The sequence below is a fragment of the Panthera uncia genome, assembly GCF_023721935.1.
Source record: "Panthera uncia isolate 11264 chromosome D3 unlocalized genomic scaffold, Puncia_PCG_1.0 HiC_scaffold_8, whole genome shotgun sequence".
Classification (NCBI taxonomy): domain Eukaryota; kingdom Metazoa; phylum Chordata; class Mammalia; order Carnivora; family Felidae; genus Panthera; species Panthera uncia.
The window spans coordinates 72,647,178-72,661,765 of NW_026057586.1; the positions used below are offsets into that span (position 1 = coordinate 72,647,178).

Sequence of the window (14,588 nt, forward strand, 5' to 3'; positions counted from 1 at the left end):
AGGACAGGAGCAGCACAGGGGAAGCAGGGTGCAGGGAGGGCCTGGGGCTGCCCTCAGAGGGGTCAGGTGTCAGGCTGGCTCTCTCCTATCCCAGGGGACTGTCCACCCGTTCCAGGCCTTTCCTCTGGGTGGGCCACCATGAGGTGAAGGGACACTCGGGCAGGGGCATCTAGCAGAGAGTGTTAAGCACGTAGGGTAGTGCTCTGTAGGCCAGGCAGCCCCCTCCCCTCCCCACCACCACCCTGGAGGCCCTGTGAGGAGGGCTGCAGGTGAGCCTGAGGGGGAGGGGATTGGCCTGGGGGCCCAGCCTTAAGAGAAGGACCATCTGGGTCCCCCTGGCCTCCTTGGTCTCAGGATCCCTGCCTGTGGGAAACATATGGCCAGGCTGGAGTCCTTTGCTATCGGGCTACTCTCCCCGCTCTCTGGGGCAGACTCATGGTCTGGGCACTGGGTCCCTAAGGACCAGTGTCCTGGAAGCACCAGCCCTGGCTCAGACTTTTCCTGGCTTCTCGGGATGGCATGAGGCTGGCATTACAGCTAAGCCCATTGGCTGGGGCGCCCTGCTCAGGCAGGTGCTTTCTGTACCAGGCTGGTCCCATGGCCTGCAGTGCCCTCTCCACTCTTCCTCCCTGATGTACTTCCCTGCTCCTGAAGGCCTGGCCCCTCAGCAAGAAGGACCCTCACTTACCTGTAGACCAGGCACTATTCTAGCACCAAACCAGGTCCTGGCCTGTAGTGGGCAAATATCCAACGAACAAAGAGATAGCACGTGCTCAGCAAGGAGGTGGGGGGCGGGCAGCAAGAGGCAGGGCCAGGCCCCCTCTGTGGGAGACACACGACTAAGCTTCTTGGATGTCCACGAACAACCCTGAGCTCCGCAAGGGAATGGATCCACCACATGAGGCCGGTGGCCCTGGTCAGCATGGCCTGGGTAGTTGGGTGAGGCTCAGCTAGTGACCAGAGAAGCTTGAGACCACTCCTGCCCATCCGCAGGCCGCAGCAGGTGGAACAAGTCAGGACTGGACACTCCCAGCCACTGCCGGCCGCCTTCCCCTGGCTGGAGCCAGAGGCCTGTGTGAGGGGCACCATGGGAGTGGGGGGTACAGGGCGGGGCTGTCCACCTTGGGGAGGCTGCCTTCCCCGTGCTCTCGCACCTTGGGGACATGTCCTGAGAGGATCCGTCCTCAAGCCTGCTCTCCTAGGTGGCTTGCAACCTCCCGTGTAGCCGTCTCTGGCTTCGGTACCACCCTGTACACCCTCTAGTTCCTGGGTGCCTTTGCAGGGCAGGCCTACCCTTCCTGTCCATCCAAACCTATGCCTGGTTCCAGGCTGCCTGCTGGTCACCAGGAGAGGCAGATGCTGGTCACACTGCCAGGTCACTCAGTCACCCTGCTGGATGGCTCTTTCCTGGTGCTTTCCCTGTTCTGGGGGTTGTGGGAGATGGGCTCTGGGGCGATGTGCCCATCCCAGCACGGCCCTGACACCACTCCAGGGGATTCTGGGGATCATCAGGGACACCACCCCCCCAAACACAACCGGCCAAACACCACCTGCTCGCACATCCTGAGGCAGCCCCAAGAGGCCGGCAGGTCACTCCACATGGCAGGTGTGCAAGTGCAGAGGGCTGGTTTGGGAATGTGCTGAGCACCTGGCCCGTCAGGAGGCTACTCCACTGCCAGGTCCACGCAGTACATATTCTCAGCCCAGGGCCGTCCCCACCCCCGATGTCATGTAAGAGTTCCATTCTAGCAAAAGGCTATTTAGTTTTGGGGAGGAAAATAAAAGAGGATCAATACTCCGGGATGAAGAAAACACATCGGGAAACATACACTCTTCCGTTGATCCAACACAGGGGAAAAAGGTGCAAACCATAGTTTGGAGCCTGCTTGGGACTGGGGTGCGGTGAGCAGGAGACGGAAGGAAGGCAGCCAGGCTCCCAGGGCCCTGATGACCCTGCCTCCTGTTAGACCCCAAGGAACCTTCCCACCTAACACCCAGTTGTGTATGGCCAACACCAGTGATGGTCACTCACTTCCAGATTAGGTTACGCAGCACACTGAGGCTTCCTTTGAGTGGTCTCGCTCTTTTAGACCTAGACTCTGGGGGACGCCAGCAGCCATGACGTAGGGACACTCAGCAGCCTACGGAGAGGCCCACGGTGGAGGAACTGAGGCCTCCAGCCAACAGCTGGTGAGAACCTGAGATGTGCCAGCAACGTGAGAGAATTCAGACGACCAGCTGACAGCTCTGATCCTCAGAAGCTACAACACCATGGAGGCAAGAGTCAGGTGGAGGGTAAGACAGCCTAAGGTCGGGGGAGCCACGACTTCATGGGAGGGAGTGATTTCCTTGGGCTATGGACTCTCACTGTCGCTGCCCTTTGAAATCACCACAATCCACCCCGGGGCTGTGCTTGCTGTCTGCCAAGCACTGTGCTAAACCTGTATCACCTCCATCTGACACACCGTGTGCTGGAAACTGAGACACAACAAGGTACACAGAGGGGAGCAGGGACAGCCAAGGTCACCTGGTGGTAGAACCACCACTCACAATCCTTCAACTGCTCTGGTCCTGCAGCCTTCGGAGGCTCCCCTCACAACAAATGGTTGCAGGAGCTGACTTAAGGGAAGTGATTCCTCGTCTCACGAGGCCACAACCAGGGTAATTGTAACCGACTGGGCAAATGGTCCCTACACTTCCATGATTCTCAAAGCAAACTGGGGATGAGCATCAGGTGAAAACATCAGCGCCTAATGCCAGAACTGTAGGAAAGAGTGAAAGGAGGGAGGGCTGCCACCCTCAGTCCCCACGCAGGCAGACCAGCCACGGCAGGAGCCCTCAGGTCTGATATTAAAATGGCTAGAGGGGCGCCTGGGTGGCGCAGTCGGTTAAGCGTCCGACTTCAGCCAGGTCACGATCTCGCGGTCCGTGAGTTCGAGCCCCGCGTCAGGCTCTGGGCTGATGGCTCGGAGCCTGGAGCCTGTTTCCGATTCTGTGTCTCCCTCTCTCTCTGCCCCTCCCCCGTTCATGCTCTGTCTCTCTCTGTCCCAAAAAAAATAAATAAACGTTGAAAAAAAAAAAATTTTAAATGGCTAGGAAGTGACACAGCCAAGGCTGAATGGCCGAAGGGCTGCATGGAACTGTGACTGGGAAGACTGATAAGCCTGCAAGAGTAAAGGCCCCTGCAGGGCCTCAGCAAGGGTGCAGGCTGGTCCCAGGAGCCGGGGTGAGGGGAAGGCCTGACACCTTGCCTGCTGACCTTTGAGATGCCACCTCAGTGCCCCCTCCCTGGAAAGCTGGTCTGTCAGCTGCCCCTGCCAGTAGGCTGTCATTCCTAAGGGCATCCTGGGTTTTAGAAGGAACCAGGACTCTGGCTGACAGAGCCCTCTGTCCTTTGTAATTCACAAGCCCACCCCTGAGCTTTATCCCGCTCCTTGCTGGCTGCTTCCATCTGTCTTACCCTAGGGGGCCTATGCAGGAATGCTCCCCACCACAGATGTGCTCAGGGACAGCTCAAAGGCCTGTGAGATCTCTGATAAGCCAAGATCAAGACCCCTCCCCTCTCCTGAATCCCTATCTATCTATTCATCAAGTTTACATGTAAACATATCACTATTAGTGCTGGCTCCCTCTCTCCTAGCCACACACCCCTATGGGGGACTGCCATCATCACGTCCCTTTTTGGATGGGAGGAAGGTCAAGAAAGTGGTGGGCACTCCATCAGGTCATGCCCCCTGCCCTCCAGGGCCCCCAAGATGTGCTTCCCAAGGATCACCAGGCTGGAGGTCACCCTGGCCGCCTCCCCTCCCCCACCCACACTCTCCATGCAAGGAGCAGGACTTGTTGCTGGCTGGTAGCAGGGGCCTGGGCCCAGCTCTGGCCTTGCTGCCTAGGAGATGGGCTGGGACTTACCTGGGCCCAGGGAAGTCATGCTGGGGGTGGCCTCTGCCCTGTGTGGCCGGGGGTGCCCAGGGTCCTTGGACGGGTCTGGACTGGAGGCCGATGCTGAGGGAGGGCAGGGGATGATAGCCGTGGTGGCAGCTGGCACCGGGCGAGGCTTGTTGTGAGTGTCACCGGGCCGCTGGAGAGTGTCAGCGGGCACAGGGTCAGGAGCCGTGGGAGCCCCAGCCCCAGGGAAGAAGTTTTCTCGGCTGTCCTTGGGGTGCTTTGGGGTGGTGGGTGTGTCCCCTGCGGCCTGTGACGACAAAGAGGAGGTGAGGATGGTGGGCACCCCACCTCCTAACCCTGGGGACCCACAGCACCTCCCTGGGAAGACGTCCGGCCCTGCTGGTAGGGACTCAACGGAGACCCTGGGGCTGGCCAGGGCCTCCACCAGACCTCACCCTCCAATTCCTGGGTGCCACCCTGGGAAGACATGACCCCAGGCAGGGGTCATTGAGCCTCATGTGGGGCCATCCCTAGGGAGCTGGGGTGACACCAAGAGTCAGCTCCCTGAGTTCAAGACCGCAGCCCCAAAGAGGCAGTGCCGGATAGTCCAGCTTTGGCCACCCCAGAAGCTCTCACCTAGGCCTTCCGTTCTCAGGGGAGCAGGGCCCGCTGGGGCCTCTCCATCTTCTTCCACACAGTTCTCTCTGCCACCAGGGCCCTTCTACTTTGCACCCAAAGCCTCCGCTCCCAGAACAGTGTGAAAGCTGAAGCTCACTGAGGGTGTGCTGCGGGTGTGAGCCATCCTCCCGGCCCTAGACCCCTAGCCTCAGGCCACACCAGGGCTGCAAATGTGGTCTCACACCTGCTGGGGGCACCATGGTGCTGGGGGTCAGCTGGCTCCCCGCCATAACTCTGCTTCTTTTGACATTTGTTCTGCTTGAAACGTCCTGTCCCTAGTTTCAAGGAGCACAGGACAGCCCCTGTGATTCTGCTGTGTGATATGTGTTGGGTTGAAGCTGAACCTCCAGTCGGGGGGCGGGTGGAAGGTGGGGAGAGGACAGGAAGATGTGCTGTGTCTGTCCTTGCAGGAGCCAGCCCCAGCCACGGTGACAGCACTGAGCCTCTAATTATGTCCAGAGCACTCTCCAGGTGTGCGCTAGGCTGCCATGGCAACTGGGACTGGCCTCTAGCCAAATGGATCCTGGGGCAAGGGGCGGAGGCAGCAGGCTCAGGGCTCGGGCTGCCCCCTCCCCAGCACTGGCCAGAGGCGCCCAGGCCCCAGTTGGGTGCTGGTCCTCAATCTCCTCATCTAAAGGACCCTTCCCTGCCCTTGGCTCCTGCTAGCTCAGGATCTCCTTTTGCCACAAGACAGGGAAGGCAGGCGTTTGGAGGTTTTCTGGGGGGGGTTCTATCATTTTAAGGGCCTTAAAGACTGCATCAGAAACAGCCACTTTGTCTGGAGTGGTCACTGCATACCTGACCTCATCTGGGTCAGCAGAGGAGGCAGGAGGGGACCCCTGGGCTCAGGCCCTGCACTGGGGCCCTGGGCAGTTACTCCTGTTTCATGTAGCAGAGGCTGCGGTTAGGGCCACGCAAGCCACAGAAACCACAGCGGCTATGATGTGAATCCTGGCTGCTTTGGCAATAATGGGGTGGTAGAACCTGGGGCGTGTCTCCCCCGGGATTCTGGCCCTCAGCTGGGGGAACAGGCCCACGTGTGTGGCCCACAGACTGCCTGGTCAAGACTGAGTTTCTGGACTTCCTCAGACCAAGAGTCCAGGCAGGAAGGGTAGCATGCTGCCCCATTTCACTGAGAGGAAGCTCTGGACACTGACAGCATCTACAAGCCTGCCGCTAGGTGACCTATAGATGGATGCCCACTGCCCTGAACTCCTGCCTTGGGACTCCCTGTGATGTACTTCCCTGGGGGAAATGCCAAGAGAGGGCTGCGTGTGGGCAAGGATGGGAGGGCAAGGTCTGCTCACTTGTGCTGCTGGGGAAGGGGCAGTTGGGCCACCCCTGGGGGGACAAGAGGCCACACCTATTCAAATGGCAAGTACCTGCCCTTTGACCCAATGACCCAGGCCCAGGGGTCACTCCTGCAGAAATGACCACATGTGGTGCAGGAAGATGCCCCTCTGGTACTGTTGAGCAGGAGCACTGCAGTGCCCCCCAGCCTTAGCCCCCCTCTTTCTCTGCCAGCCAGACTCCCCCTGTGGGCTTTCTCTTGAGCTAGGTCTCTCCCAAGGAGACCCTTCTCCCTCACCCCCTCCTCCTCAAAATCTGTGGCCTCTGAGCCCCAGACCAAAGGCTTTGGGGGCACCTACACCCAGGGCTCCTGCTTGGACCCCGCTCCGAGGGGAAAATATACTCCCTCACCCCTCCTTCCTGTCACCAGGTCACGCTGGCCCATCTTCTGCCATCTTGGACCCACCTGTTGCTCACCGGGCCTCTGCACCAACCCAGCCTCCCCACTCAACAGCAGGGCGTCTTTCCCACACCTGGCACCAACCTGCCCCCTCCCTTGCTGAATAAACCCCAGGACCCCCATCTGCTCTGCTCCTAACCCATTCCTATCCCAGCCCCACATCACTTCCTCCACCCTCATCCCAAATGAAGTCACCTTTCCAGGGGTCAGCTAGGTAAGGACCATCTTCCCCATTTACAGAAAAGGCAGCTGAGGTGAGGGGACCGCTGAGGTCACACACTCGGAGCTGGGGTCTGGGCCTGCCAAGGCCCTACCTGCCACACAATGCTGCCCCACCTGGGCTGGTGGTCAGGGGCTTCCTGTGAGCCGGAGGCTCACAGGCCTCCTGTCCATCTCCCCTCGGCCCATGTTCAGCCCAGAAACAGTCCCTCCTGAGGTGTACTGCTTCTCGGGCCCACAGCCGGGGGCCTTGGCATGGGGCCTGCCTCGTGTAGGGAGGCCGGCACAGGCTGGGTCTGCTTACCTGTCTCTGGGCGGCAGCCCCAAGGTGGACCTGACAGAACTTCACAGCCTGCTCCAGTGCAGCCTCCTCGTCCACCTAAGCAAGGAGATGCTCCAAGTCAAAGGGCCAGGCCATGGTGGCTGGCCTTCTCCCAGCCCCTGGAGTATGAGGACCAGCTCCTCTGAAGATCCCCTGACACTCCAGTCCTGCTGGAGCATGGCAGGAGCACACATCTATCTCCCGGGTCCATCCTCCAGGGCCACTGCTGTGGGCCGGGCTGGTCCTGTCAAGTTCATGTCTGGAACCAGGTTATTGAGTCCTCAGGGGCTGAGGCTGGCAGAATCTGAGCCAGAGCCTGTCCACAAGCGAGCACGATGCAGGGCCTTTCAGAGTCTGAGGTCCGGGGGGAGGGCAAGGTCTAAATGACCCAGAGACCAACAGCCCAAGGTGCAGGGGGATGAGAAGGAGGCTAGGGAGGCACAGGGGGCCGTCGTGGTGGACCAATGGGCAGGGAAGGAGGGAGAAGGGCTGGAGTGTCAGGAGCACCCAGGCCGGGGCAGGTAGGGTGGGGAATGGCCCGCCCTGACAAGCAGGGAGTGCTGAGCTGGGTTCTTCCTAATGTTTCAGCAACAGAAACAAAGAAAGGTTAATCCTGGATGCCAGTGAGGGGGTGATAAAACAGGCGCTCTCAAAAGCGTCACTGTAAACAGACACAATCTGGGAAGAAATCGCTTATCAGGACAGGCAACCAGACTGAAGCAGCCATTGCAGTTCCGGGTCTCTTCCTGTGGAAATCCATTTTTTGAGAGAGACAGCGAGTGAGCAGGGAAGGGGCAGAGAGAGAGAGGGAGACAGAGGATCCAAAGTGGGCTCTGTGCTGACAGCAGAAAGCCTGATGCAGGGCTCGAACTCACAAACCTTGAGATCATGACCTGAGCTGAAGTCAGACACTTAACCCACTGAGCCACTGAGGTGCCCCTGGAAGGCATTAAAAAAAAATTTTTTTTTAACGTTTATTTATTTTTGATACAGTGTGAGAGACAGAGTGCAAGCAGTGGAGGGGCAGACAGAGGGAGACACAGAATCTGAAGCGGGCTCCAGGCTCTGAGCTGTCAGCCCAGAGCCTGATGCAGGGCTCGAACTCATGAACCGTGAGATTATGACCTGAGCTGAAGTCGGACGCTCAACTGACTGAGCCACTCAGGCGCCCTTTGGAAGTCATTTTAAATAAAGAAATAGCTATATGTCTAATGCATAAAAGAAAAAAAAAAAAAAAAAAAAAAAAAAGGAAAGCAAAGTAAGAAGGGTGGCCGAGCCTCCTCACATACTCAGTCAGGGTACCACGTCACCTTCAGAGGACAGCCACGAAGGTCTCTGAGGAAGTGCCCCAGAGACTGGCACTGTGTGTGTGTGGGGGCGGGGGGGGGGGGGGGTTGTCAGGGGTCTCTTCTCCCTGTGTCGGATTTGATAAGGTTTTGTTTCCTTTACAGTTGAAAATAGAGTTTTTCCAAGCTCACCGTTTTTCCTTTTCTTTCCTTTTTGTATATTTTCCCCAGCTTTTTTGAATACAGTTGATAAAATCACCCCGTACTTAAAGCGTGCAACATGATGGCCGGACCTGCTTCTTGTTTTTCGGACTCTAAATCTATGGCCTGCTCATGGTAGAAAACCTCAAATGTAGGGAAATGAACAGCACAGGTGGGGTGGGAATGACACCTAACAAACACCCCGAAGGGCCCTCACACTCCCGGACCAGCCGGGAAGGACCTTCCGTGAGAACCACCAGGCCTGGCCCGTGGCCACCCACCTGCTTGATGAGCATGTAGGTCTCAGACATGATCCTCTCGATGCGGCCCAGGTCGTAGGCCATGCCCTTCTGGCCCTGCTGCCACACTCGGTAGGCGTCCAGCAGGAGCGTCTTGCCCGACTCTGTGTCCTCTAGGAGCTTCCTCTTTCTGCTGGGCCGTGTGGGTGGCTCCTCGGGGTGACTGCCCACTCTGGCCCCAGTGGTGGCAGCAGGGGCGGTGGCTGGGGCTGGCTGGGCTGGTGTGAGCGGGCTGGGCTGCTGGCGGGCACTGATGCTCAGCTCCTCCAGAGACAGCTCAGTGGGCCGGCTCTCGGGGCCCCGGTCCCTGGGGGGTCGGCCTGGCTGCGGGGGCGGCGCCCGTTCGGAGTCTGAGCAGCGAGTGGTGGCCTCACCCGTGTCCATGGGCTCGGTAGGCCCTGCCCGGGGGCTCTCCCTGTCTTTTCGCTCCCCAGACTGGTCTGCACTGTCTCCTGCCTCCATGGCCACGGGCCGGTGGTTGAGGGGGCCCACTTTGCCCCCTGGCTCGCCTGCTGGCCCTGAGCCATCAGCCAGAGGGGGCTTCTTGGAGTGGGGGAGGGCCTCTTGACTGTCCTCGGGACTGGCCTTGTGGGGAACGTCGGTGGTCATCCTGCCTCCAGGGAGGCCACAGGCCTTGGGCCCTGGGCGTTCTGACCCCTACGAGAAAACCAAAGGTGAAAGACTGTGTCTTTGGGGCTTCTACCAGAACAAGACACCCCTGGGTGTCAGGTGTGCCCACCCCAGGCCACCCTGGCTCTCCCCGTCTGTTAGCTGGCCCAGGCTGGGCCTAAACACCTGCCAGAGGAAGTCCTTCCCCGCTCTGCTCCTCCAGCCTTGAGAGGGACTAATGGGGCACTGTCGGTGGTACCACTCCAGAAGAATAGGCCTGGCCTGGGCTGGGCTGGCCTTCCTTGAACGTGGGCCTCAGGGAAGTCCTGGGTGTCTTATGGGGAGGTGATCCACCAGGGGCCACCAAATGTGCTTGCTGCAGAGCTAAATACTCCTGATCTGGGCTCCCACTCGCCCCTAATGCACAGTAGTCAGGGTGGAGTCTCAGAGGTGGGTGCCGCCCCGAGCTACCGCACGATGGCCCAGCCAGTCCTGCTGGGCAGGGGACACTGCAGCAGCACTGCCCTGGCTCAGGTCCCAGTGGCCCTAGGCTGCTAGGCTGGTGACCTAACCTCCTAGGCCTCAGGGTGCTCAGCTAGAGAGGGGGTGAGAGCTATGCTTGCCTTGGAGGGTGAAAAGGGACCAGGTGTGCCCAGCCCACCACGAGCCCACCACCTGCTTCAATATCACAGCTGCTGTGACCCCGAGTTCAATCTGCCGGGTGGGGTACACTGCTCAGGTTGCAGCCTCAGGGAATGTCGCTATCGTCTTCCGTAACCACAAGTCCACATTTGCCAAGCGGGTCAGCGCCTCGCTAAATGTCTGCCAATCCCTCACTGTGCTGACCTTTCCCACCCAGAGAGGCAAGGTCTCTACTTCACAGGTGGGGACACAGGGACCTTCCTAATGGCGGGTAAGTGGAGGGACAGGGGCCATGGGCATACCTCTGCAAGCTCGCTCAGGGTGTCCTCCAGCACCTTCACAGTGAGGATGAAGGCCCGCTGCGCCAGGACCTGGCGGTCGGCATCTCGCAGATACTTCCTGCAGGCACGTGGGGGTGGCCAGAGAAGATGGCAGAGCCTCAGAGCCACATGGCACTAGATGGCGGCCCATGCCCTTTCGTGCCCCCAAGAACACCTGCTGGTCCCTCAGCCTCCCTCCTGCCTAGGTCCACTCCCCGGAAGCCTGCCCTGAGCCTCCTCCCTGTACAACAGACACAGACTGTCCTGGGCCCTCATGGGGGTGGGGGCAGGGCCAGGCCAAGTTAGGGCTGGGGGCCTCTGGTTTCTCTCCGCAAAGACTGTGTCCAGTGTGCTCCAGGCCCCAGCTGAGGGCCCCACCCCAGCTTCTGGAGTGAATGAGATGAGAGAAGGTGAGGTGGTGCAGGCATGGGCAGCTGCTGGCCCAGTTGGGCCAGACCACATCTTCAGGGATCCCCCACAACCCCTGCAACTGCAGCTGAAGCAGATGTCCCTCAGTCCTATCTGTCCCACCCTTTCTGGCAAAGGGATCCCTGGTTACCTCTGCAGCCCAGGTCCCCCTGTTGCCTGGCCTGTTATTACTGGCCTTCACCTGGGGGACCCTGGCTATCATTTGGACACCTGTCTTCCCCACAACCTGACAGCACCCTGAAAGCCCCAAGCTGAAGGGAAGCAGGAGGAAGGAAAGGGTAGCTAGTCCACAGCCTGTGTTCACCCCAGGGTCCACAGGGCAGGGTGCTGTCTAGATACCAGGACAGAGAGGCTCCTGAAAAAAAGGGTGGGTCTAGGCTCCACAACCAGTGGAGAAATGCCCTGGGCGGATGAGGGGCTCCAGCCTGTGTGTGCACCCATGCTCTGACCCACGGCAGCACCAGCTGCCCCCACGGGGCTGACCACACACCGGGCCGGGTGGCTGCACTCACTTGCCCTGGTCCGGGGTCCGCTGCAGCATGGAGGACACCTTCAGCAGGGTGCTGTGGTCCCGGAGCTGGGCCAGCACCTTGAGCAGCAGCACAATGGAGCGGTTCATGTGCCAGGCAAAGCTGCCCGGCCGGTCGATCTCGTCCACGGGGATCCGCCAGATGCCCTGTGAAATGGACAGAGGCGGGCGTGTGAGGTGGGCTGCCGCAACCGGAGCCTGCCATGATACCACAGGGGACTCTGCCCAATCCAGGGTGCCTCGGACCCCTCTTGCTATCCCAAGGGAAGTGGGAGCGTGGCCACCCCCATCTACTTCCCTCCACGGATGGTGGCAAAGAATACATGCACTATTCTGCACTCTCCTCTTCTGAATGGCTGCAAGGTATGTGTTTACTTTTCTCTTCCCTACAGGAAGCACACAGGCTGCATCCCCTCAGTTAAATGCAACCAGCGGGAGAAGTCTAGTGCCTCTGCGCCTCTGCACAGGTGCTGACTCAGCCATGAGACCGATTCCTAGAGCTGAACTGATGGGTCAAAAGGTGGCCAACGTGAACATCTGGCGGCTGCTGCTGGCCAGACATGCTCAAGCCTGGGCCCCACCCGTGTGTATTCCCTCCAGCGGTACCCAGAGAATGGAGGGCTGGGCTGAAAATGACCTGCAGCTTGCTGGATGCCCAGGTTTCCTTGAACCCGCCTTTGTCCAGTGTATGCTCTGGCCAGGACCCCCTCCTCCACTTCTCGGCCATCCAACCTCACTGTCTGAAGGCTGCGCTGGAGCAAGGCCAGCTCTAAGGATACCCGCCACGGTCTCCCTCAGCCCGTGCTTAGCCCACCCCTGCACCTGGCACCCTGCTCATCGGCAGCTCCATGTCTGGTTCCCTGTGGCATCCCCACACCCAGCATGGTATCTGAGACACACTCGGGTCCAGTCCAGGCGTAGTGAAGGAAAGGATGACCAAGGGAGTGAATTATAAGTGAACAGAAGCTCATACCTTCTGAGCAGGCCTGAGGCTGCAGGACCTGGACATTAGGATTTATGTCTCTGGGGCAGGACTTTGGGGACCTGGAAGGAGCAGGCAGGCTCACATGTGGCTTCCTGAAGCCAACACCCTAGAGAAATTCCTGCCCAGACCAGGGCTGTGGGCAATGCTGCCTCCTGCACCCGGGGCCCACAGAAGGGTACCCAGGGGGTGCCCTTCCCAGGGCTCTATTCCCGTGGGTGCTCAGTGACTAACTCCCGGCTCCAGCAGTCTCGGGAGGAAAACCAGGGCACCTCCAGCCCTGAGCCACTTAAGTAAGAGAGGAGCCTAAAACCTGCAACTCCAAGCCCCCAGAGCCTCCACACTGGGTCACTGGGCTCACACCGGGCACAGAGAACTGCTCCCCCCACCCCCTGAGCAGGCCGGGGCACTGTGTGAAGGCTGGCAACTACTCTTTATCCCAGACAGTACCAAATAAGGCACCAGCTGCCTCCCGGCCTAGACAAAACCAGGAGGCTGAGGCCACCCACATCTAGGGCACGGATACCAACGCTGTATCTTCCCACTGGGCACAGGTGGCTTCTGCAGCAGCTCAGGAAAAGCTGCCACTTGAGAGGACGAGGGGCAGCTTTGGACAGCTGTCTGGCCAGTGTGGCCCTGACACTGTACCCCAGATGTGTGGCAGGGGCTGGGAGGTGCCCTCTCTGTTGTCCACCAGACCTGCCAGGCTGAAGAAGAGCTTGGTTCTTTCTCCCAAGGCACTGCAGACGTCACCATGCTCTGCATCACAGGCTGACACAGCTATGTCATCGTGACATCGTGACATCTCTATGTCACAGAGATGAGGAGCAACTCCCTCAGGGTCACACAGCATGAGAGGCAGTCCCACAGTTGGCCCCTCACCACCACCACAGCTCTGAGCACAGGCTGGACCAGCCAACCAGCCCAGAAGGAAGCCTCCATCACCTGCTCTGGCCCTCCACCACTGGCCCCCAGCTCCTTCCTGCACCTAACAGGAGAGGGGGAGAGTCGGAAGCACAGTCCCACCACATGCCACGACATTGCAGGTGTGCATCAGAGCCGGCCCAGGGTCAAGCCAGAGATCTGGGTGTGACCCCACTGCTCCCGGATCTCACTCTTCCTTAGGGCACAGAGGGGCATGCTCTGCTCTGCACCCTCAACCCACAAGGGTCCAGGATGACCCTGGATTTCACTGAATGCCTCCCTCTTCCCTGGCAAAACCTCTGAAGACTCAAAGAACAATCGGAGGTCACTCCTCCCAGTGCGCCTTGATCCGGGCTCAGAAGGTCTCTCCCAGCTGCCTGATGAGCAGCTAAGGGTGGAGGGTCACCTGCTCTCCTTGGGGGAGCCACTGGGGAGGATGAATGGAAGACTCACACTTCTTCCTTCAAATCGTGTTTGGGGGTGGCTGTGTGAGGACAGAGGTGCTGACTTTTCTGGCCCCTCCCCTGGGAAAGTGGCCCTGTTCCTCTCATGTCACCTCTGCCAGGGATTCGGGGTGAGCCTGGCTGTGAGGTGGGCAGAAGCAAGTGTCATGGGGGCCTCAGATATGGCGCCAAAGCCTCAGGAGGCTGCAGGCACTTGGGGTGCTTGGGCCCCAATGCCTGGCCCCCACAACACACCTGGTGGGCACCAGCTTCAGCCTGTACATCTCAGGAGCTTACCACCTCTGGAGGTGGCCCGTTTCATCCTTGGTAGATTGTTAGAAAAGGTTTCTTCACACTGTGCTGGATCCCCAGGCTGTCCCCACACCCCTGCCCCTCCCTGGCACCCAAGCCTGCACCTTATGCCCCTAACATTCCTGCTCCGGCTCGAGCCTCATCTTGCCTCTTCCTTCGACTCTTGCTCCCCATTCGTCCACCCGGCCTGGGCCAGGACAAGTTAGGAAAAGGATGGTGTGGCCGCATCCCTCACTGCTTATATCCTTGACAAGGCAGCTCCTTTACCTACCTCAGCGGAAACCTGAGCCTCACTGGCCTTTGCCCCGTCCCTGGACTCGGGACACTCACCATGCCCCCTCATAGAGCCGTGAATTTTACCCTTCTCACTTTTTCAGGCGCCCTCTCACTTCCTCTGCCCAGCCAGTTTTCCTGTGTCCTCCCAAGCCTGGCTGTGAGGTCATCTCCTCTCTGAAGCCCTCCTGGCTTGCTGCCCTCCTAAGCCTCTGCCAGGACCACTTGGGGGCAGCCCCTCAGATGGTCAGGGGGTGGTAGGCCGGTGGCTAGGAATGTGTCCTAAGTGGGGGCAGGTGTGCTTCAGCTCCAGGTCCCCAGGGGCCCGACACAAAGCTGGCAGAGGCAAGGGGCCCAGCTTGAGAAGGGCTTCCTGCTTGCAGAGAAGCCCAGCTCATCCACCTCCCCACCAGTCCCTCACCCTGGAGATTTTCCAGGCTAAGTGGGAAACAATTCTGCTCCCAGGGAAATGAATGCTCTTC

The 14,588-nt window shown here is 59.5% G+C and overlaps 1 protein-coding gene across 3 annotated transcripts in view; it reads right to left on the minus strand.

Moving 5' to 3' along the window:
* CABIN1 (calcineurin binding protein 1) overlaps positions 1–14,588 on the minus strand; it is a 154,341-nt gene that overhangs the window by 3,404 nt on the left and 136,349 nt on the right. For all 3 annotated transcript variants that reach the window (XM_049619133.1, XM_049619132.1, XM_049619131.1), the window contains exons 30-34: positions 11,156–11,319; positions 10,197–10,293; positions 8,626–9,300; positions 6,840–6,914; positions 3,913–4,195 (exon numbers count right to left, since the gene is read on the minus strand). In XM_049619133.1, coding sequence (XP_049475090.1) covers positions 3,913–4,195; positions 6,840–6,914; positions 8,626–9,300; positions 10,197–10,293; positions 11,156–11,319 — 1,294 coding nt within the window. The remainder of the gene's footprint in view (positions 1–3,912; positions 4,196–6,839; positions 6,915–8,625; positions 9,301–10,196; positions 10,294–11,155; positions 11,320–14,588) is intronic.